This window comes from Drosophila nasuta, chromosome 3 (genome assembly GCF_023558535.2).
Source record: "Drosophila nasuta strain 15112-1781.00 chromosome 3, ASM2355853v1, whole genome shotgun sequence".
Classification (NCBI taxonomy): Eukaryota; Metazoa; Arthropoda; class Insecta; order Diptera; family Drosophilidae; genus Drosophila; species Drosophila nasuta.
In genome coordinates, this window is record NC_083457.1 from 11746891 (window position 1) to 11766277 (window position 19387).

A 19387-nucleotide genomic window follows, 5' to 3' on the forward strand; every position below is an offset into this window, starting at 1 on the left:
GCAAAGGTAGCAAAAGTCCAACTGTCTAAGGGAAATAGTGCTCACAGCGAATGAGAAGCTAATCTAGCAGACTGTTCAAAGAACGCAGCAAAAAAAAAAGGAAAAAATTGTGTGTGGCTTTTCCATACCTAAAAATAAATTTCCACCCGTTAAGATAAGCGTCGACGTAGATCAAACGATATTGCAAAAAGGCAAAAATAGCTAGCTGAAGATAAGAATCATATTATGGGATCATTTGAACAATGTGCAAGGAAAGTTTCCAGAGATATTTCTCCCATAATATAATATTATTATTTCGAATGAATTGTTGAGATATAAAGAGAATTTTCTTCGACGATAAATTCCTGGTTTCAGCTTCTTAAAATGCTTTTGGAAAGGGTTGGAACCTGCTAAGAAACGTGTGCAACTACCCCCATATTGATCTTTATTTGAAATCTGTCCCTTGGGAGACCTTGGCAAAGTAACGGCGGATATGCACTGCAATCATATACACACACACATATACACTATTGTGTTTCTATATGTGGACTATAAGTAGATTTTATTTGCGCCTGTTTATTGCAATAACAACATTTTTATGGCCCAGATAAAGATGCGCGTTGGTTCAGTTCAGTTCAGTTGACTTCGCCACGCCATCGGGATGTCGTGATTGAGGGGTTGAGGGGCGAAAGGGAGAGGGAGAGGGGAACTTTGCTTATCATACCGTTCTGTTATCTTTGCATTTTCGTCTCGAGGGTTTCTCCTCTCGCTCTCTCTTACTCTCTCTGCCTCTTCGACTCTCTTTATATCTCTCTCTCTCTCCCATTCGCGCTATGCATTTTGATATTTCATTTTTTCCCAAACGTTTTTCCGCATGCTTTGTGATTACACACATACACATGTAAAATACATCCACACACACTAGCAAAAATGCAAAGATCGTAACGAGAGAAAGAGCGTGCGGAACGTATGAAAAAAACACAGACTGAATAATAATAATTAACACAAATTTGTGGATTTGCAAATATTCTTGTTAACACATTTTGTTGCTGCTCTCTCGCTGATGTTTTGTTGTTGTTGTTGTTTCCGTTTTTTACAATTATTAGTATTTCACACACCAATACATGTACACACACACTCACACACACACACCACACAAGCGGTCACCGAACATTAGAAAATTATTTGCAGAAAATGTATGGAAAGTGTGTGTTTAGTTTTTCGTTTTTCAATGTTGTTTCAGCCACAAGAAACACACCGAACGATGGCGCACTCTTATTATGCCCCAATCCAATCAACAACAAAAACATAACATATATAATAAACACATACATACATGCGTACATATGCATACGTCTATATGTATATGTATGTATAGCTTGTTTTGTATTTGTATGCGTGCACGTCGTAGGCTGCAGTCCGTGAAAATCAACTTGAAACGCAGGCGAATAGAATAATACTGAAAAGCGTGGAGCAAAACGTACGCTGAGTTGGCCCCAACAACATCTCGACTCTCTCGCGCGCTCAATCACACTTGCACTCTCCCACGGCCGAACTCCCTCTCTCGTTCTCTCGCAGAGAGTGAGCGCGCAATCACAGACAGGCAGGCAGATCAAGCAAAGTTGTTGTTATTGTATGCGTGAGCAAGTTTTTGCTTTTCTGCTCACTGATACAAATACATGCACTTACAAACGATATGTATGCATGTGTGTGTGTGCGAGTACATGCAGACAACAGGCATCTGCTGCAGAATTCTATTTTTAAACTTAAATTAATATTGTTCTTTATTTTATCAGCAGCAGCGCGAAAATAAAGCGCCGACGGCGGCTGCTGCGACAGCCTCTCTATCTACCGCTCTCACTCTTTACCTATCTCTCTCGCTCTCTCAATTTACTAATGCCTGCGTGTGAGTGTGGGTGTGTAGCAGAAAAACCAGAAAACAAATAAATAGTACAACGAAACTAGACGCGGTTACTGCTGCTGCTGCTACTGTTGTTGTTGTTGGTGTGGCTTAGTTAATGCTAATCAGCGAAGTCAACGACAACGCGTGAGATATCAGTGCCTACTAAGTGATTGTATGCATGTGTGAGTATGTGTAAATGAGCGTGTATGCGTGTCTTTGGGCGAAACAAGCGAAAAGCGAAGCTCAAATGATCGCTCTGCTCTTTCGCTGAGTTTGCTGTTGTTGTTGTTACTGGCGTTGTATGTCGTCTGCGCTGTGCTATCAACGCTTGATAAGAAATGCGTTAATCTTTATTATGCGCGACGTAAGCAGCGCAGTTAAGCTGCATACGCACACACATGCATGGCCTCGTATGTGTATAAATATTATATATAATACTATATATAGATATGGTTACTTCCTGCACAGATTTTAAACACTCACTAATATTCAAAAACCGTACATTTACATTTCTTCTTAGCAACTATAAAATAAAGCTTTATTTGAAGACGCAAAAGGCTTTTCAATTTCCGTCAAGAATTTGCAATAGGTGAAGCGAAGAAAGAAATGCAAAGCAAATGTGATTTATGCGCATAAAACAAAACATAAACAACAATAGCAAGAAGCAGCAATTGAAGCAGCAGCAACAACAACTTGTTGATGATTCAACTGCACACACTCGGTGACAACAACAAGAAAAACACAAAAAGTGTCAGGCAGCATAACACACAGACACGCACACACTTACAATAGCATATAGAAATGGGGAACTGCAGCGCCAGCAAATTCCTGGGCAGAGGACGGCCACAGCTGATTTGTCTGCCAACACACAAACATAGGCACTAACACGAACAACGAAATGCCGCAAGAATTACTCACACACATTAAAGATAAAGTGAGAGAGCAAAGCCAAAGTGGGAGAGTAGCATAAGCTCTCACTGATTTTATGCTCTTGTTCTCTCTCTCTCTCTCTCACCGATAGTGAGAGTGATCTGTTGCTGCTTTATCAGCGGTGGTCGGCTATTTTTAGACAAGCGCAAGCCCGAATGCCAGCCAAGAAACCCAAAAATATCAAGTACAATTTTAAATGTGCCAAAATATATCATAAACTTGCGCCTTTTCCCCATTTCCTTTGCCAAACAATTAACAAACAGCATTTACTTGAAAATGCAATCGAATGCAACAGTTTGCGGTATGGCAACGCTCTGTCGCGCTGACATAGAAGAAGAGCGGGAGAGAAAGATGCACAACTGTTGTTATTGCTGGTGTTCTGAGTGATTATGCCGCAGGTTTCTTGCATATGCAGGCATGTGTGTGTGTGAGTGCATGGGAGTGTGTCCATGAGTGCGTCTGTGTGGGAGTGATAATGCACAAATACAAAGCTAACAATGCAACTGGCCGCAGTCGACGAGATAAAACTGAGCTAAGCTGCTGAGTCCATACACACACACACAGGTACATTCATAACAATAAGAAGATGCACACAAATCACATTTAGTTATCAAACGCGATGGCCATGACGGAATGCAAATGAAAAAACGCAAAAGGCACAATGGGAAACAGAAACAGCAGGCCAAACACAAAAACTGTAAATGCAAAACTACATACGTATTTCTTAGAACGAACCACTTGCTTCCGATATGTTTCTATTTATTAACACAAACGTACATATATTGCATTTTCTTTGCATTCGCGATCGCACACTAATACATATGCACATTAGTTAGATTTCGCCGATGGCTGCGCATTTAGTTAAATTAAACAATAGCTAACGATAGCATCGATGGGAATTTTTGTTTTTAATTTGCTAAACGCAATTTATTAAGTTTTTTATTTCTATTGTGCATTTGAAATTTTGTTAAGCAAACTAAAGCGATAATCCCGGCGCACGAAGCACACGCGACGACGACAGAAAGAAGAAGTAAACTAAACTGGCGGTTATATTAAACGTGACCACAAGCTGAATTTCAAAATATACGAGTTCTAGCAAGAAATATACCAGATTCGTAATTTTAAACTTGGTTACACTTTAATAGTGGTGGGACACTGCGCATAACAATTATTGGAAGGCGCAAATGCTTGAATTTAAGTTTTCTTCAACAATATTGTCTTTATCTTTTTAATGTATATTAGTTTTTTATTTGTGATTTTACATTATAATATTATGAACGCTTGTTAGCATAGGTATCTCATTAGGTCCTTTTAAGTAGTTACCCCACACTTGCCGAAACTCGCTATTTCTGGGCAGTTCCTTGAGGCGGAATCTATTAATATTCAGATTCTGCTGTGATAAGCGCACCGGTCCATTAAAGTTAATGTGAATATGACTGTGCGTAACATAGACATTTTGCGACATTGGCGCGGAGACATCAGAGTCAGAATGCAACACAGAAATTCGACTAGATTTGAATTCGGCAGGTTGTTTCCACATTATCACACCGGAATTATCATCACAATTGTGGATACTACTATCGGTGGACATGAAAGACTCATCGGAATCCTTCAAACTGGTGGTGGAAGGATTGGAATCATCTAGAGCGTCGTCATTGTTATGACCGTTACTTTTGCCAATACGAAGTTCCTGAAGCAGCTCCTGACATCGCGCCTGCAAATCATCCAATTGTTCTCTTAACTCCAAATTATGCTGCATATATTCAGAGGACAACTTCTCATTCTTCTCAGCCTCTGTCTTAATCTGTTTTGCGATGTTTGGAAACGATTCCTCAACTGAAAGATTTGCAGACTCCTTCTCCAGGAAGTTTGTACTGTCCATCTCAAGATACTTTAATAGCTTGGAGAAGGCAACCGTGGCTGCCAGGATTAATCCATAGCTCACCACCAAGTCACATGCTCGCGATATGATACTCGGTTTTGAATTTATTGGACAATATTGCGGTCTATCGGCAAAACGTGAACGCTCTGAAAACATAATTAGTATCCATTTTCAAAAGAAATCTTTTAGACAATTACCTGTATAGATTTCGACATTATAATCATCAGATTTCACCTGTTCTTCAATGATGTGCAAATAGCACATAATCGTCCAGGATATAAATGCTAAGGCGCTTAAAAACGGAAAACTTATGTTTTGAAACATTCTATTTTCGCATAAAATTTATTGGGAGTATATTTCACATGTGCGATTACTTAAAAGAAAAAATAACTAAATAAATTAAATCTCTTTTTTTGTATGGAAATGGAACGAAACGACAGTATTGAATTTAAAAAGCCATAACGATATTTGTGTGCTTATCGAGAAAACAACATAAGTCGCTTGTCGATTGCTCGCCTACTTGTCGGTACATGAACAATCGATAGCACCTGTCGCCGTTTATTGTGAATGGCATCACAGAAACGTGCTGGACCTGTTTGTATAAACACACATTCAAGATGGAATTAATGGTATTTTATTGCGTTTAAAGTTTGTTAACAAATAAAGAAACAATACTTAATATCTGTAGCATGGCGCATCGATGCTCTCCCGGCCCGCGGATGAGTTCGGCAACGATTCCATGGTCGAGGAAATGTGGGCGGCAAAAGCGCTTGAACATGCGGAGGTGCACTTCAATGTAAGCAAAATAAATTATTTAAAATGCATTAAGAACACTTTAAATTAATAGATTTTCCTAATCTTCCTTTAGTTGCTAACCAGTGTGCATCCCTCGCAGCTGCGTTTGACGCCCTACGATGATCAAATCTATGCCACATTTCGTCAAGATTTTCCTGATTTGCAAGTTGGCCGGCTTAGCGATGATGTGCTTAAATCCGCCAGCGAAAAGCTCAAATGGCGTCAATTTGCTGAAAAATTTAACAAGATGGAAGACTACTCATACGGCACATTAATGCGAGCGGATGCCAGCAAGGAATTCTCACCTGACAACTCGATATTTGTGTTTCGTGTCCAATTTTTGGCCATTGAAATAGCGCGCAATCGCGAAGGCGCCAACGATGAGATCCACAACGCGAACAGACCCGTCAAAAAACAGCCACAGAGCGAAGCTGCACCAGCGCAATGATGCAGCAGCATTTTGTAATTATATTAGTTTAGTTTATCAACATGCACTTGTTGCACTTCATATGTAAAATTGCAACGAAAGCTGCTGGCGCAGCCAACACAACTTAATGAAGCTTTTAGGCGTTGCCAACTTCACAATGAATAAGCCTTAGCCGCGTTGTCAACTTCACAGCATTTAAATTGAGTGACAAAATGAAAGAATTATGTTTGAAATTTCATAATGCAATAAAATAATGTATAAAATACGACTTTGGAACTATAATCAAGAATTGTTTTCAATATGCGTTTAACAAACATGCAAAATCTAGGGCTCATTTGAAACTTGCAGCTCCGCTCATTTTAAAAGTAGCTTCCCTCACCAAACTCAGCTTAACGAAACTTTCATTCATTGCAAATAGACGAAACCTTGACGGCGTTGCCACACTGATTGAAAACACATTTCAAATGTTTTAAAATTCATAATGCAATTTGTATAATATGTAATATGTATATATAGTTTTTATATGAACTATTTACTAAGTATTGTCCGCAATATGCGCAGCTTGGCCCCGCCCTTCGCCTTCGGTAAGAATGCTGCCCAATCAGTCTTGCTTTTTTTTTAGTGCCATCTTTCGCCTTACAGCCCGTTGCTGTTGCACATCATCAGAATGAAGGGAATCATAGAATCAATTTGCATTTGCCCCACAAGATTGGCAAAGAACAGCTCTTCGGTTAGCTCCGACTCCAAGCCGCTCAACGGCAACAGACTAGCAAACAAACCATTTGCACGCTCCTCTCCTCCACTCTGGCGACGCAAAGTGGCCAACGCATAAAGCTGCACACGCTTCACATAGGCACGCAGTGAGCGCTCTCGACGATTCGGCTGCAGCAGCAGCGGATTGAAGAGCAACACGAGACGCAAAAGGCCAAACTCCAAGTCGGTCACGTCCTGCGACTGTAACTCCTGCACAAAGTCGTGAATGGTGCGCGTAATCTGCGCCAGCTTCGCAATCTTTTGTGGTTCAATCTTATCGATATCCGCCACCTGACGCACACTATGCACCAGCTGGCCAATGATGGTCGAGACAGCCAATTGGCGTTGGCATTGAGCCAATGCCACAGCCAGCAATGCTGGCCAAGAGCCGCGAAGCAGCTTCATCTGTGTGTGAGCATCGAGCAGCTCAAAGGCGGGCACTTTCCTCAAGGTGTGCACAGTCAAGAAGATGATCCTGGCTCCCGTCTCGCACACATAGTGCATATTCAGATAGGAGTGCACCAAAGTAGGTGGTTGCACATGGAAGGCGCATTGTGCCTCCGATGGGAACAGTTCCTGCTCAAAGATGGCTTCGTTGGCCACAAAATCCCCACGATTGCAATAGTCAAAGTCCAGATCCATGTGCTCCACCAGATCAGCATCCACATCCTCTGTGCCGCTGTCCTCGGCATCCGATTCGCATTCGGGTTTAATGCTGAGTCCAGCTGCTGTGTTCTGACTGCTCTGGCTGCGATCCAGCTGCTGTTGTATAGGTTGCAACAATTGCAGCGCCTTGTCAATCGCCCGCTTATCCAGCGTGCTCTGAATCAATCCCACAGTGGCTGGTGTGGGTAATGTGCTGGTGGCATCAACGTTTGCTGCTGCTGCGGCGGCTGCAGCCGCATTGAAATTCAAGTGCTGTGAGTTATTATTGCTGGCGCTGTTGGCCAACAGTTGCAGGCAAAGTGTGCTGCTATTGTCCATGGAATCATCGTCATCCTCGTCGAGTTCCGGCTTGGCCAACTCGGGTGAATAGCAGTGACTGGGAGCATTGCTGCTGGCAGCTTGTTGCTGCTGCTGTTGCTGTTGTTGTGAAGCGAGCACTGAAAAAACAGATTATGAAAGTTGAACTTTTCTTCATTCAGTTGGCTGCACTTACTCAGCGTCTGTGTGAGCTCGGCAAAGTTCAGGCCCATGGGGAATAGATTCTCGTTGAGGCCAAAGGGCGTCGAGGTGGCTGTGCTTGACACGGGGGGCGTGGCCGCATGCTGAAACAGCGCAGCGCTCGCTGCCGCAGCTGCCACAGATGATGCATGTTGTTGTTGTTGCTGCTGTTGTTGCTGCTTCACTCGCACTTGTTGGTAACTGGATTTGTTGGCCACGGAACCGCTAGAGCTGCCACCTGTTGCAGTGGATCCAGAGGCAGAGATGCCACCACTGCTGGAGCTGGAAGCCAGTCCGTCTTTGCGATCCACAATCGGTTTTCGTTCGTGCTGCACGGCTGCAGATTGGGAATGGATAGAGAAAGCAATTAGCAAGCGTTGCAACTTCAGCAAAGTAATTGATGCATTAATGTGTGTGTGTGTGTGTGTGTATGTGTGTAGGTAAGCGCTTATGGTCGTGTGGGTGCATGTATGAATTAGTAGTCAGTGGGGTGATGAACATAACTGCAATCGGGTGGCAACCTTGGCGCAATTTGCAAACCAAGCAGCCCAACTGCAGGCATGCATCCAATTGGAACAGATTGATAAGTATATATGAGAGTGGCTAAAGTTGTGTTTGCATGAACTTGTGCGTGTGCGTGTTAACACGCTACATGCATGAATTAGTATTCGGGTAATGACACTTGTTAGCTGCAGCATAGTTTGCAGCAATGTGGCAACCTTGGCCCAACTTGTAATCTAATCAGAGCAATTACAAGCAGACGCCTGCCAATTTTAGCACTCAACTAGCACTTGTCTCGCTCCAACTAACAAGTGTCTTATACCACAAACCAGTGTGACTTTAGCATGTATGTGTGTGCGTATGTGTGAGTGGGATGCGTGCAGTTTTGTTGGTTGTTGTTTTTTGAGACGACGACTTAAACGAAAATTACAATCACTTCGCATGCCGCTGGCCAAACACTTTTGCAGCCGACAGAATTGACACCTGTTGCGATGGTGTTTGGTCACCTCACAGTTCATGGCCCCGCGACATTGATAGCCCAGCTGCTTGCGTATCGAGCGCTTGAAGAATCCCTTGCAGCCCTCACAGCTAATGGCACCATAGTGGCGACCCGACGCCCGATCTCCGCACACTAGACACAACTCTACGGACGAGAGGGAGGCGGCAGCGGCCGCTGAACTTGCTGCATTTCCTGCTGCCACTGCGGCCGCCACAGCAGCTGCAGTGCTGTTGTTATTGCTGCTACTGCTGCCGCTTGAGTGATTCAGGCCCAATGCTCGAGGTTCTACAACAGCAAATAAGAACAAAGAAATTGAAGTTAAACCACCGAACCACATTTGGTGTTAGGCCCAACAAGTTTTTCAAACAAAAAATGTGCCTCACCTTCGGTTTTAATGCCGCTGCTGGTGCCCATCATGAAGTCCAAGTGGAAACTGCACGCCAAAGCAAGCTGTTGCTTCTCTTTGCTTTGTGTTCGCCGTTGTCGTCGTGTGCTTTGCTTTTCTTATTAGAACTTGTTTTGCGTTGACCGCGGCGTGTGTGTGAGTGTCTGCTCTCTGTATGTGTGCGTGTGTGTTGCGTGTGAGTACGTGTGCTGCTCTTATGAGAAGCTCGAGCTAAAAACGCCTTATGAATGTTTCAAAAACATTCTTTTCTTCATCATATAACAACACTAGTTATGCTAACTTAACACTTTCACCTTTAACTATGTCTATTTTAAAATATACAAAGCCATTTAAAATGAGCTTTTTTTTGAGCAGCAGCAAAAAGTTTCAGCCTTTTTTTTTCGTTAAATGCGCTGCAACTGAATGAATCTTAGAGATGGAAGCGATTCGATTTTAAATATTTTCCAGTAATCGAAACTGTTCCAACGTCTTTTTAATATGAGATTCCAAATAAAAATTAATCTGCCCGTCTTATTTGACTTCTATAAAGGTCGTTTATATTCTTCTTAATTGAATTCTATTGGAATATATTTGTCACATTGCCAAAAGGTCAATACACCGTTAACGGTCACACTGAATTGCATCGCCGCGATAGCATAGCGATGCGCACATTTATTATCGCTGCGTCAATTCTTATCGATAATATATTCCCCAATAGCTTCCGGGCGCTCATTTTAAATGATTTTTTCAGTTATAAAAATACAATTTATTTTACAATAGAAATCAATACATACACAATTCAATTAAATCATACAAATTTCTTAGTTACTTAAGTGTTTTCTGTGAAATTAATTACACTTTCGCTTTTTGGTCTTACAATCGATTAAGCCACAAATTGCTTTTAAAAATTGCTGATTGCAGTGAAAAATGGGATCCAAAAATATGGAAAACATCAAGCGCACGAAAAACGGGAGATGTAAGTAGGGGGAAGAGTGGGAGGAAGCGCAAACATTCAACCTACGTATGTCTCAACTACTACAGATCAGCTAATTTGTTTTACATTAATATCATCTACAGTCTGTGTTACGTTTTTTTATTTATTCTTTAAGCCCATTGCACGTTTGGTGGCGCGTCCAAGGAAGATGCCAGTCAGAAAGACCAAGCCCGTGGCGCTCATTAATATCACAAGGAAGAACTTTCGTGCCGGCGATGTGACCACCTGTTGCACCAGCTGCTGCATATCCTCTGGCGGCTGGGCGAGCGCATCATCCGCATTGCGAAACATTTCGATGCGTCGCTTCAACTTCTCGCGGCAATCCAACTCCAGCGAGTTCGGCGTCTCACGCAACAGCGTTCGCAGACAGTTTAATTCTAAATGGAATTTAAATAAGACAATTAGAACATGCAATCACCTAAATCCATTCAACTTACTTCGGCCATTGCCGCTGGAGATCTTGGCACAGTAACGCAATAAATCCACAGTGCAAGCCGATTCCAGTATCGGATCAACCTGTATATCGGCTTTGTCCTCGGCTATCAGTGTCGCCACCTCAAGCTGGCACTCGCGATTGATCAGTTGCTTCTTGAGAAATGCTGTCTTCAGGCATTCCTCCACCTGGCCATGCTCGTCACCCTCCGAGGGCGCCTGGCACAGCTGCTGAATTTCGGATTTGCAGAAATGCTGCAGCACCGGGTTCAGTTTGTAATTCAAGGCTTGTTCCTGCAGTATTTTGATCATTTCCTGCGAACAGGTCTCGTCCAGTTTCGATTGCCGGAACTTTTCCTTAAGGCATTTGATGACCTGAGATACAAATTGACATTGATTTAGTAAAGACAAATTTACTTTTAAACAAATTAGATTTTTTTTAATAGTATATTAAAACATACTTGTTGTGTATTCGATAGACTCATATTAACTAAATTGCCGAAGAGTGAGTTGATAATTTACTATTAATTTAATTTGGAATATTAAGAACAAAAATTAATGGTCAGATTTTCAATGTTAACCATTTCAACTCTAACCAGTAAGAAAACTACAGTTGAGTGTGCTCGACTGTGAGATAGCCGCAACCCATATTGAATAAAAACAAAACAATGTGGTATTAATTTTAAAATATAACGAATTTATGTACCGCTAAAATAGTAAAAAAAAAAAATTGTATTTTAAAAAAAGAATTAAATAAATCAAATTGTATTTGATATACGTCGAAAAAGTTTTCTAGCATGCATTCATAAATTAAAGAGAACATTATGCTCTCCTTAATTTTATAAATTTAGTTTAAACATTTTTTTTACGTGTTCGATTTCCATTCGTAATAATTCATATTTGCTATCAAGAGATTATTTTGGCATGGGAGATTCTATTATTGAATTAGATTATTAATACGTGAAATGCTTGACGGAGTTTTCTAATTTTCATCATTCTCCCATGCGATTGACGTGCCTCTCAAGAGCGCGTCATAGACGCGTTCGTAGCGATAAGAAAGCCGTAGTAAACGATCACAATTAACGATTGTGTTCTGGTTGTCTGGGCTCTGTCGGATCTCGCCAGTTCCATTCAATGCGTCGTGGGGTCGTATACGTGATGTTAACGTTTTGCGGCATTTTGTGCGCTTTACTAGCAGGCTGGCTGATCATCCATGCCGATGCCTCCTTTGTGGACGAACCTGTGCCCATATTCCAGAGGACAGCAACTGTGGAACTTGCTGACAAACAAGGCGCTGTTCGTGGAAATTATGGAAAAACTGCTTGGACTAATCAAAGTATTCTACAATTCAGAGGCATTCCCTATGCTGAGGCACCAGTTAAATCGCTGCGTTTCAAAGTGAGTTTGAATCTTGTCATGATGAGTACAATTTCGAAATGAATTCGCATTCTCATAAACCATCCGCTTTATGACGCCGCAATTAAAATGACTTTTGTACCCCGCCAAATAAAAGGCACCTGTTGAGCGTTTGCCCTGGACGGGCACACACGACGCTTTGGACTTTGGACAGCGTTGTCCGGTGATAACCAATTTGGATGCGCAGCTATCGGATGAACAACTGGAGGATTGTCTCAACCTGTGCGTCTACACAAAGAATGTGAGTATTTCTATCAGTTTTCAATTGCAATCTAACTTTATCTTTACGAGTTTTGGCACAAATCTTTTACAGCTGTGATTTGACTCAGTTACAGCCTAACTTGTGAGTTAATTATTCACAGCAATTAAAATTTTAAACTTGGGAACTTGACGCCTAATAAGTCACTATCAGGCCTTATTGTGTGTAAATCTAATTGAATAATAATCGGCGATTACCAATTAACTTAGAAGGGTATGCTATGTGAGTGGCAACGGACAATTTAGTAAATCAAAAGAAAAACTTTTAAATGAAAATCTAAAAGTTATTCAAGATCCGTTGTTCAGTACATTTAATGATTATCTATGACTTGACTCTAGTGCCGCGTATTTCACAGTCGTCTACTCCCGTTACTTACTTGCTTAATCAGCATTTCAGATCAGCTAATGTTTTTGCAAATTCAGCAAAATTTCCATTAAGATGGGGGTATTATTATGTCAGATTTCACTCAGACAGGAACAAACCTCTCTTACTGGGTTATTGACATTGCAGAAGATGTAAATTAAAACAACGTGTAAAAAGTTAATGCTGATTAAGTTATCAAATCAGATAGAGTATAAGTGCTTAGTAATTAAATGATGGTGAATAATAAATACGATGACTTGATTTAAATTGATCGATAACTTATCAATATTTCTGATTATCTTGAACGTTTCATTCTACTGAAATCAAGTTTCTTTATTTATTAATGTAATATTATTTTAATTGAGTACAAGGTATTCTACTGTCGAGCACACTCAATTTTGTATTGAAACCGGTTGTTTATCAGCTTAACTGATTCATTTATGATCTTCCAAAGTAGTAGCCGTTAATGTTGTGTACAAACAGTTAAGATTAATTGAGCTTCCTTTTGAAAATACCCTTTATTGTAGTGAAATAAAGCATGCTAGACTGCACCACAAATTTATTATTTCTTTATTCTTTATCAGCGTCAATAGCCGAAACGATATCTGTATGAACAACTAGATCTTAAAGACTATAATGGATATAGATATAATTTTCGAGAGCTCTTGTTATGTTTGCACGCACTCCAAACTTATTTATTATATTTTTAATAATATGGTATATTTTAAAATTAATACCACACTGTTTTGCTTTCAGTCATAATCGATAACACTCATCTGTAGCTTTCTTGTTTTCTTTTTTCGTTCATTTCTAGTTGACTGCTCGTCAGCCTGTTATGTTCTATGTCTATGGCGGAGGCTACTACAACGGTTCCTCGCAGGATCATCCACCCAACTACCTGCTTGAGAAGGATGTGGTGCTCGTTGTGCCCCATTATCGCGTTGGCGCCTTGGGCTGGCTGACAACACTGAGCGAGGATTTGCCAGGAAATGCACCAATTGGTGATATTCTACTCGCTTTGAATTGGGTGCAGAAACACATATCGAAATTCGGTGGCGATCCCAGCCAGGTGACAATCTTTGGTCAGAGTGCAGGAGCTGGAGTGACCAGCGCTCTGCTGTTGAGTCCACGCAGCAGTGAGCAGCAATTTCAACGTGCTATTGTGCAGTCGGGTTCGATCTTCGCCTCTTGGGCGATTACCAAAGAACCAGCAGAGCAAGCTCGTCGGATTTGTGAGCAATTGGGTTGTGAGCAGTGCGACAAGCGCAAGAAACTGTTGAGCTGTGTCCAAAATGCCTCCGTCAAGGAACTTCTGCTGGCCACGCAAGAGGAGAGCTTTTCCCCAGTTGTGGGTGATTTGCAGGGCATTTTGCCACAGCAACCACAGCAGCTGCTAGACAACTATAAGGGCGTGCCTCTAATGACGGGCTTCACCCAACACGATGGCTCCTTTGTGCTGGCTTGTAAGTAGGCTAAAACATGCTTAAGAGCTGCAGCTAATCCTCAGTTTTTCCTTCTCTAGCTTACTATGACATTGTGGCCAGCAAAATGCCGAATGTGAGCGCGTTGAGTGTGCGGCAATTTACCCAGGCTTTGATGGATCTAACGAAAGATGCCACTGGATTAGCGGATCAGTTGCTCTATCGCCTGCTCTTCACGCCAGAGCTGCTTAGCAGTCATGACCATAATGAAGCATTGCCTGCCTACTTTGATGTAAGCCAAGGATATTAAATGATTAACATTTAAATTTAATATAATTTTCCTATTCCTTAGCTTACTTCGACGGTTTATATGAAGTCGCCCGTCATCAACTTGGCCAGCAAACTGCTCACCAAGCAACCTTCTTCACCCGTCTATGTCTATAGCTTTGAGTACGAAGGCGAACACACTCGCTTTGGCTATGAATTTGGCAATGAACAATATCCATTCAACGGTGGCGTTCATCATTCCAATGATAATCTTTATTTATTCGCCACGCATCCGCTGAAGGGCAACGATACGTTGATGGCACAGCGCATGGTCGACATTTGGACCTCGTTTGCCATCACTGGCGTGCCCAATGGCCTTGCTCCTCTTTCCACACCAAGTGGTCCCTACAATCGCTTGGGATTGAAGGTTAATGTGGCTGAGGATCTGCTAGAGACGCTCACGACCACCATTGATGATCCGGACAACAAACGTTTCAGCCGAAAAGTAAGCTTTAAGACAATTGATTTTCTTTAAGATGCTATATCTTATTATATCTTTGTAAATAATTGTATATATATATTTTTTTGTAATAATAAAGAAATGTGCATTAATTATGTTAATGCAAGTAAAATAAATCAACGAATGGAATGTAAAGCAGTCATATGCAGTCAAGGTTCTTGTTGATAAATCTATTGCAATACTTTATAAATATGTGCAACAGGTGGGACTTTAAATTTCATACTATTATAATATTTCAAGAGTTAAGTATTGCATTACATTTGCAATAAATATTTATAACTCTTCAGAAACAAAAAAAAAAAGATAATAAATTATTTGATAATCAGAAAGAAGTAATTTCCAGATTTAGTCGCAAATTTCGTAAGAAGTTTCACTGGATTTATAGATAACTACATATTTCTAACTGAGTCACCTTTTAAGAGCTCTTGTTAGCAAAGAGATTTTGATCTATAATTATTCCCCTTCTAAGAAATCTGATGTTAATAACGAGAATATATTACACTACTCCAGCAGCTTAAATATATACTACGTTGGAAAAAAGAAAAGATTGAAGTTAAATTTAAACGTCGCTGGCCTAATATTTCAGGCTAGTTCCTTTTTTTTGAGTAGTTGGGACTGTTAATGACATTTGAGGGAAATTTCATGTCAATGTTAATATCATTAATATTTTTACGCTTGTGTTTACTCAAGAGTGCATTTTTTGATTTTTAGAATGTCTGATTCAATTAAACAGAAAAGTGTCATCACATTATTGAAAAGTAAGCACTCACCTTGCCGTTGAGCTCCTCGTTGGGTTGTGCGGAGGCCACAATATTCGAGCAGTAGCGATCAATGTTCTTGCCACAAGCACTCTGCAGCGAGGGATTGAAACGATAGTCCGTATTTTGTTCGATCATGCGATTGACAACCACCAGATGACAGCGTTGATCAAATGACTTGTCGTCTTTGTATTTCTTGAGGCAGTCCAATATCTTGACCGATTCCGTATCAGGACAGAACTTGTAGACCATATCCTTGCAGGTGCTGAGCAGCGTATAATCGGTGCCACTGTCGCCCAACTCGGATTTCTTGATCATGAAGACAACATGATGACACGCCTTGCCCAATCGCGGTGTCTGCTGTATGAGGCACTCCAAAGCCTGCAAAATAAACGCAATTAATCGATGGTTCACAGGTTAAATGGGCAGTGTCAGTTGTTGTGAGATTTTTAGCGTGTTAATTGGGGGATTCAAATGAGCTGGATGACTTGCATTTTTATTCACCTGACCAGGACCCGTTTGGTCGGCACAAAACTTCTGCAGTTCACTTTGACAAGCATTTGCCAGCTTGGGATCCAGCGAGATGCTCTCACGCTGTTGATAGAGCTGCGCCTTCACCTGTTGCCGACACTCGCGCGGAATCTGATGACGCTGACCACGTATGGTGTCGTTGCGCATTACTTCGCTGAGGCAGGCGACAACCTCGTTCTTGGTGGCACTTGCTGTGCAATGACGCGTCACATAGCGACGACAAGCCTCCTTAAACTTGGTGGTGAAATGATAGTTCTTCAACGAGATGATTTGGAAGTGCTCGATGGCAGCGCGACAGCCGAGATTCTTGCGCAGATCGGGATCGTTCTTGTGCGCAATGAGACAGTCCATCATGTTACCTGAAGGGGAGAGAGAAGAGTTAGCACAGTTTGTAAAAATTATATTTTAAGGAATTATTTAAAGGGATTAGTCTGGCTCCAAGGTATCTAAAAGTGTGTAACAAAGCAAGATTTTAGAACTATAATATTATTTCTTGATTAAATTTCAAAGTTCTTAAATCGACTGCATTAAAATACAATTTAGATAACTATTTTCTTTCTAATTTGTATTCCCAACATATCAAAATGATGTTATCAATATGATTTGTAGAACAATTTATAAAACAAATCTAAACTGTATGTTTACAGAAGATGTATGTTTTTATACAGACGCACAGAGAATAAATGAATATAAGTTACTATAGTAGCCCCTAATCACTCTGCTTTCACTAACTCTGTCCAATAAGAGCTACAAAAACCCTACAACTAACCATTATCGTTGCCGGAACTGAGCACATCCGAACAGTGCTGATGCATAGGCTCCGAGCACACAGCCATAATGACCGGATTGAGCTCCACGTTAGCTGCCTCCTCCTCGGTGTATTTGGTCACAACTTCTTTGCATTCCGGTTGCAGTTTCTCCAGTCTATTCTGCAGACATTCCATTTCGGATCCCTTCTTGGTGTTCTCACCACAATACAGCGACAAATCGGATAAGCAATAATCCTCCACCTCGGGTATCAGATCCACGGAAATGGCGCGCTGACGCATCACACGCTTCACCTCGCGGAAGCACTCGTTGTGCAGCTTCTGATTCTTGTCCTCGCTGTACGCCATGCGATGCAAACAGGGCAATATTAAGGGACCACGTTCGGGATCCATTTGCACATCCTGTACATCATCCCATTGCCGCTTGGCGCGACAATACTTGATGGCATCGTCGCGACAGTGTTTGTAGAGCTGCGGATCCAGCTTGAAATCGCGTGCCACAAAGTACTCGATGATGAGCAAGGCCTGTTCGCATTCTGGTCGCATCACCGGCGTGCCAATGCGTTCCATGAGGCAGCTCATGACACGAGCTTCACCTCCCTCCACATCCTTGCAGGCCACATCGACCACAGGTTTGCAAGCACGTCTCAGTACCGGATCCACACGCCAATCCTCGCCAGCATCGCTTACCTTGATGAGCGTTTCCAAGCCGCGTTGACACTGCGATGTCACTCGATGCTGTGCACGCCGGGCACGCACATGCTCCATCAGACAGTGGATGATCTCACCGCCGGTGCCCGTGAAACCGTTTACGAGCTGCGCCTTGTGCTGCTCGGCACAGAACTTGGGTATGTCGTCAGCACAATCGTTAAGCAGTTCCGGTGATAGCTGATAGTCGGTCATGAGCATGCGACGATGATCGCTCAGCTCCACAAGGCATTCGGGGGCCAGCTTGGTGCCGTTCTTCGAAACCGTTTCCAGGCACAGCAATATCTGGGCGAGACGCACTTGTTTGTCCTCGGAGACACCGCGACGACAGTGATGCTGCTTGATGTCGTCCTTGCACGCCTTGGCCAGCCCATGGGACACACGATAATCGCGTCCCATTTGCTGATCGCGCAGCGTTATCTGTGTGGCGCATTGTGTGCGCAGTGATGGATCGTTCTTGTGCCGCACAAGACACTTGTAGCCGCCCGGTGTGCCAGCGCGTTCCTACAAAACCAAATTGGATAACACTGCTGATAAGATTATGCCACTATTTTATCGTTAATTACCTGCGGACAGAGCGCGCTTAAGTCATCGGCGCACACACGAAACAGCTCCAACATGCCACGTTGCAGCTCGATGGCATTGATGGCAACCTTGCAGTTGGCCTCAATGGGCTGCGCTTGGGCCATTAGGCACTGGACGGTGCCCAGTTGGGAGAGAAGTGCCGGCAAGTGTTCCACATTCATGCGTCCGCATTTTTGTTGCTCCACCAAGGCACCACAAGCGGTGTAGAACTCCCCAATGTTGGCGTAATCGCTGCCCAGCGAAGCGTGCGCACGTCGCAGTTGCTGCTGGCAGGTGTTGCTCTGCGGCAGCTGTTGACGCTGATCCTCCAGGCAGCCCCACAGATCCACCGAGTTGAGGCAACTCTGCAGTTTGTTCTGCTCGGCGTTGCAATAGTTGGGCAACAGCGTGTGCTCCACCCAATTGGGCAGTTGCAGCTGACGTTGCTGCAGCCACAAAGCATGCTGGCAGGCATCAGGCAGTGCTTCCAGTTGACTCGAGCTGAAGCTTAAGGCACACTCCAACATGGACAGATTATCGCTGGACGCTTGATGCGTGCAAAACTTGCGCAAGTCGGCGCAGTCGGGCAGATCAATGATGCTATGCTGGGCAGCTGCATCGTTGCCCGTTTTGCTGTCCACGTCAATGGAGGCGCGACGTATGCGAACGTTGGCAAATTTGGCAACAGTGGAGTCAACGTTGTTGTTGTTGTTGTCGTCGCCGGCTGCCGCCAACGAGAGCCACAAAAACAGCAACAAGAAATCGCATTTCATTTTATTGCCACAGTGAACATTTAAACGTTGCAGCACTGAACACAAAATAGTTACGTGTATATAATTTAATAATATATGTATATTTAATATCAATTCTTTACAGTTTAAGTTGTAGATTTTTTGAGTGCAACAAAAGTATAGACAAAAGACCGGGTAAAAAATGCAGTGCTTAGTTTCCTATATTATTATCATCTTATTGTGCAACACACACTGTTTGAGTGTTTTTTTTTCAGCAAATACGTAAATTATTTCACAGCATTGAACATTTAACACGCGTCGTTTGTGCAATAAGAATTAACAAACGCATTATAATTTATATCATCACTACACGACTTTGTACAACAGCTGCGCAACAAGAACTACTTTACATATTTATCGATTGCTTTAAGCAGCGCG

The 19387-nt window shown here is 42.3% G+C and overlaps 6 protein-coding genes across 11 annotated transcripts in view; 2 read left to right on the forward strand and 4 right to left on the reverse strand.

The window, feature by feature from the left end:
* Positions 1-3817, reverse strand: part of LOC132791351 (receptor-type guanylate cyclase Gyc76C-like) — a 46912-nt gene extending 43095 nt beyond the window's left edge. Inside the window, exon 1 of one of the 4 annotated variants that reach the window (XM_060800227.1) lies at positions 3548-3817. The gene's annotated coding sequence lies outside the window, so the exon portion shown is untranslated. Of the gene's footprint in view, positions 1-1311; positions 1428-3529 lie in introns of those variants that run through there. The other 3 variants (XM_060800225.1, XM_060800228.1, XM_060800226.1) reach the window with 3 other exon arrangements.
* A 225-nt stretch (positions 3818-4042) lies between these two features.
* On the reverse strand, positions 4043-5147 carry LOC132791369 (uncharacterized). Its single transcript, XM_060800255.1, has 2 exons — positions 4892-5147; positions 4043-4840 (listed from the first exon to the last, which is right to left on the reverse strand). The coding sequence occupies exons 1-2, from the start codon at positions 5016-5018 to the stop codon at positions 4071-4073; spliced, it is 897 nt and encodes a 298-aa protein (XP_060656238.1). The 5' UTR covers positions 5019-5147; the 3' UTR covers positions 4043-4070.
* Positions 5148-5184: 37 nt separating this feature from the next.
* LOC132791373 (protein PBDC1) lies at positions 5185-6198 on the forward strand. The gene is made up of 3 exons (XM_060800264.1): positions 5185-5323; positions 5383-5490; positions 5563-6198. Exons 1-3 carry the CDS (start codon positions 5312-5314, stop codon positions 5935-5937), a joined length of 495 nt encoding a protein of 164 aa, XP_060656247.1. The 5' UTR covers positions 5185-5311; the 3' UTR covers positions 5938-6198.
* A 286-nt stretch (positions 6199-6484) lies between these two features.
* Positions 6485-9634, reverse strand: LOC132791356 (nuclear hormone receptor HR78). Of its 2 annotated transcripts, none has more exons than XM_060800238.1 (4): positions 9217-9634; positions 8771-9118; positions 7829-8170; positions 6485-7772 (listed from the first exon to the last, which is right to left on the reverse strand). In XM_060800238.1, exons 1-4 carry the CDS (start codon positions 9248-9250, stop codon positions 6553-6555), a joined length of 1944 nt encoding a protein of 647 aa, XP_060656221.1. In that variant the 5' UTR covers positions 9251-9634; the 3' UTR covers positions 6485-6552. The 2 variants fall into 2 exon arrangements, with proteins under 2 accessions (XP_060656221.1, XP_060656220.1); XM_060800237.1 differs by having other exon boundaries at positions 8765-9118; positions 9217-9633.
* A 370-nt stretch (positions 9635-10004) lies between these two features.
* LOC132791354 (Golgi apparatus protein 1) lies at positions 10005-19353 on the reverse strand. 2 transcript variants are annotated; one of them, XM_060800234.1, is made up of 6 exons: positions 18221-19353; positions 16949-18158; positions 16153-16538; positions 15661-16029; positions 10650-11019; positions 10005-10589 (listed from the first exon to the last, which is right to left on the reverse strand). In XM_060800234.1, exons 1-6 carry the CDS (start codon positions 18989-18991, stop codon positions 10312-10314), a joined length of 3384 nt encoding a protein of 1127 aa, XP_060656217.1. In that variant the 5' UTR covers positions 18992-19353; the 3' UTR covers positions 10005-10311. The 2 variants fall into 2 exon arrangements, with proteins under 2 accessions (XP_060656217.1, XP_060656216.1); XM_060800233.1 differs by having other exon boundaries at positions 16141-16538.
* LOC132791358 (glutactin) lies at positions 11748-15006 on the forward strand. Its single transcript, XM_060800240.1, has 5 exons — positions 11748-12042; positions 12158-12301; positions 13497-14145; positions 14205-14395; positions 14456-15006. Exons 1-5 carry the CDS (start codon positions 11779-11781, stop codon positions 14903-14905), a joined length of 1698 nt encoding a protein of 565 aa, XP_060656223.1. The 5' UTR covers positions 11748-11778; the 3' UTR covers positions 14906-15006.
* Positions 19354-19387: the final 34 nt, after the last annotated feature.

Excerpts from the sequence above, each read along its gene's own strand:
- LOC132791373 (XM_060800264.1), top strand. Across the intron at positions 5,491-5,562 it reads ATGCGGAGGTGCACTTCAAT|TTGCTAACCAGTGTGCATCC; the intron begins GTAAGCAAAATA and ends ATCTTCCTTTAG.
- LOC132791354 (XM_060800233.1), bottom strand. The coding sequence starts at position 18,991 with ATGAAATGCGATTTCTTGTTGCTGTTTTTGTGGCTCTCGTTGGCGGCA. Across the intron at positions 16,030-16,140 it reads CTGGTCAGGTGAATAAAAAT|GCTTTGGAGTGCCTCATACA; the intron begins GCAAGTCATCCA and ends TTTATTTTGCAG. Across the intron at positions 10,590-10,649 it reads CTCCAGCGGCAATGGCCGAA|AATTAAACTGTCTGCGAACG; the intron begins GTAAGTTGAATG and ends AATTCCATTTAG.
- LOC132791369 (XM_060800255.1), bottom strand. The coding sequence starts at position 5,018 with ATGTTTCAAAACATAAGTTTTCCGTTTTTAAGCGCCTTAGCATTTATA. Across the intron at positions 4,841-4,891 it reads TAATGTCGAAATCTATACAG|AGCGTTCACGTTTTGCCGAT; the intron begins GTAATTGTCTAA and ends TTATGTTTTCAG.
- LOC132791358 (XM_060800240.1), top strand. The coding sequence starts at position 11,779 with ATGCGTCGTGGGGTCGTATACGTGATGTTAACGTTTTGCGGCATTTTG. Across the intron at positions 12,043-12,157 it reads TTAAATCGCTGCGTTTCAAA|GCACCTGTTGAGCGTTTGCC; the intron begins GTGAGTTTGAAT and ends GCCAAATAAAAG. Across the intron at positions 14,146-14,204 it reads TGGCTCCTTTGTGCTGGCTT|CTTACTATGACATTGTGGCC; the intron begins GTAAGTAGGCTA and ends TTCCTTCTCTAG.
- LOC132791356 (XM_060800237.1), bottom strand. The coding sequence starts at position 9,250 with ATGATGGGCACCAGCAGCGGCATTAAAACCGAAG. Across the intron at positions 8,171-8,764 it reads CAGCGGCATGCGAAGTGATT|CCGTGCAGCACGAACGAAAA; the intron begins GTAATTTTCGTT and ends CCCAATCTGCAG. Across the intron at positions 7,773-7,828 it reads CGAGCTCACACAGACGCTGA|TGCTCGCTTCACAACAACAG; the intron begins GTAAGTGCAGCC and ends CTGTTTTTTCAG.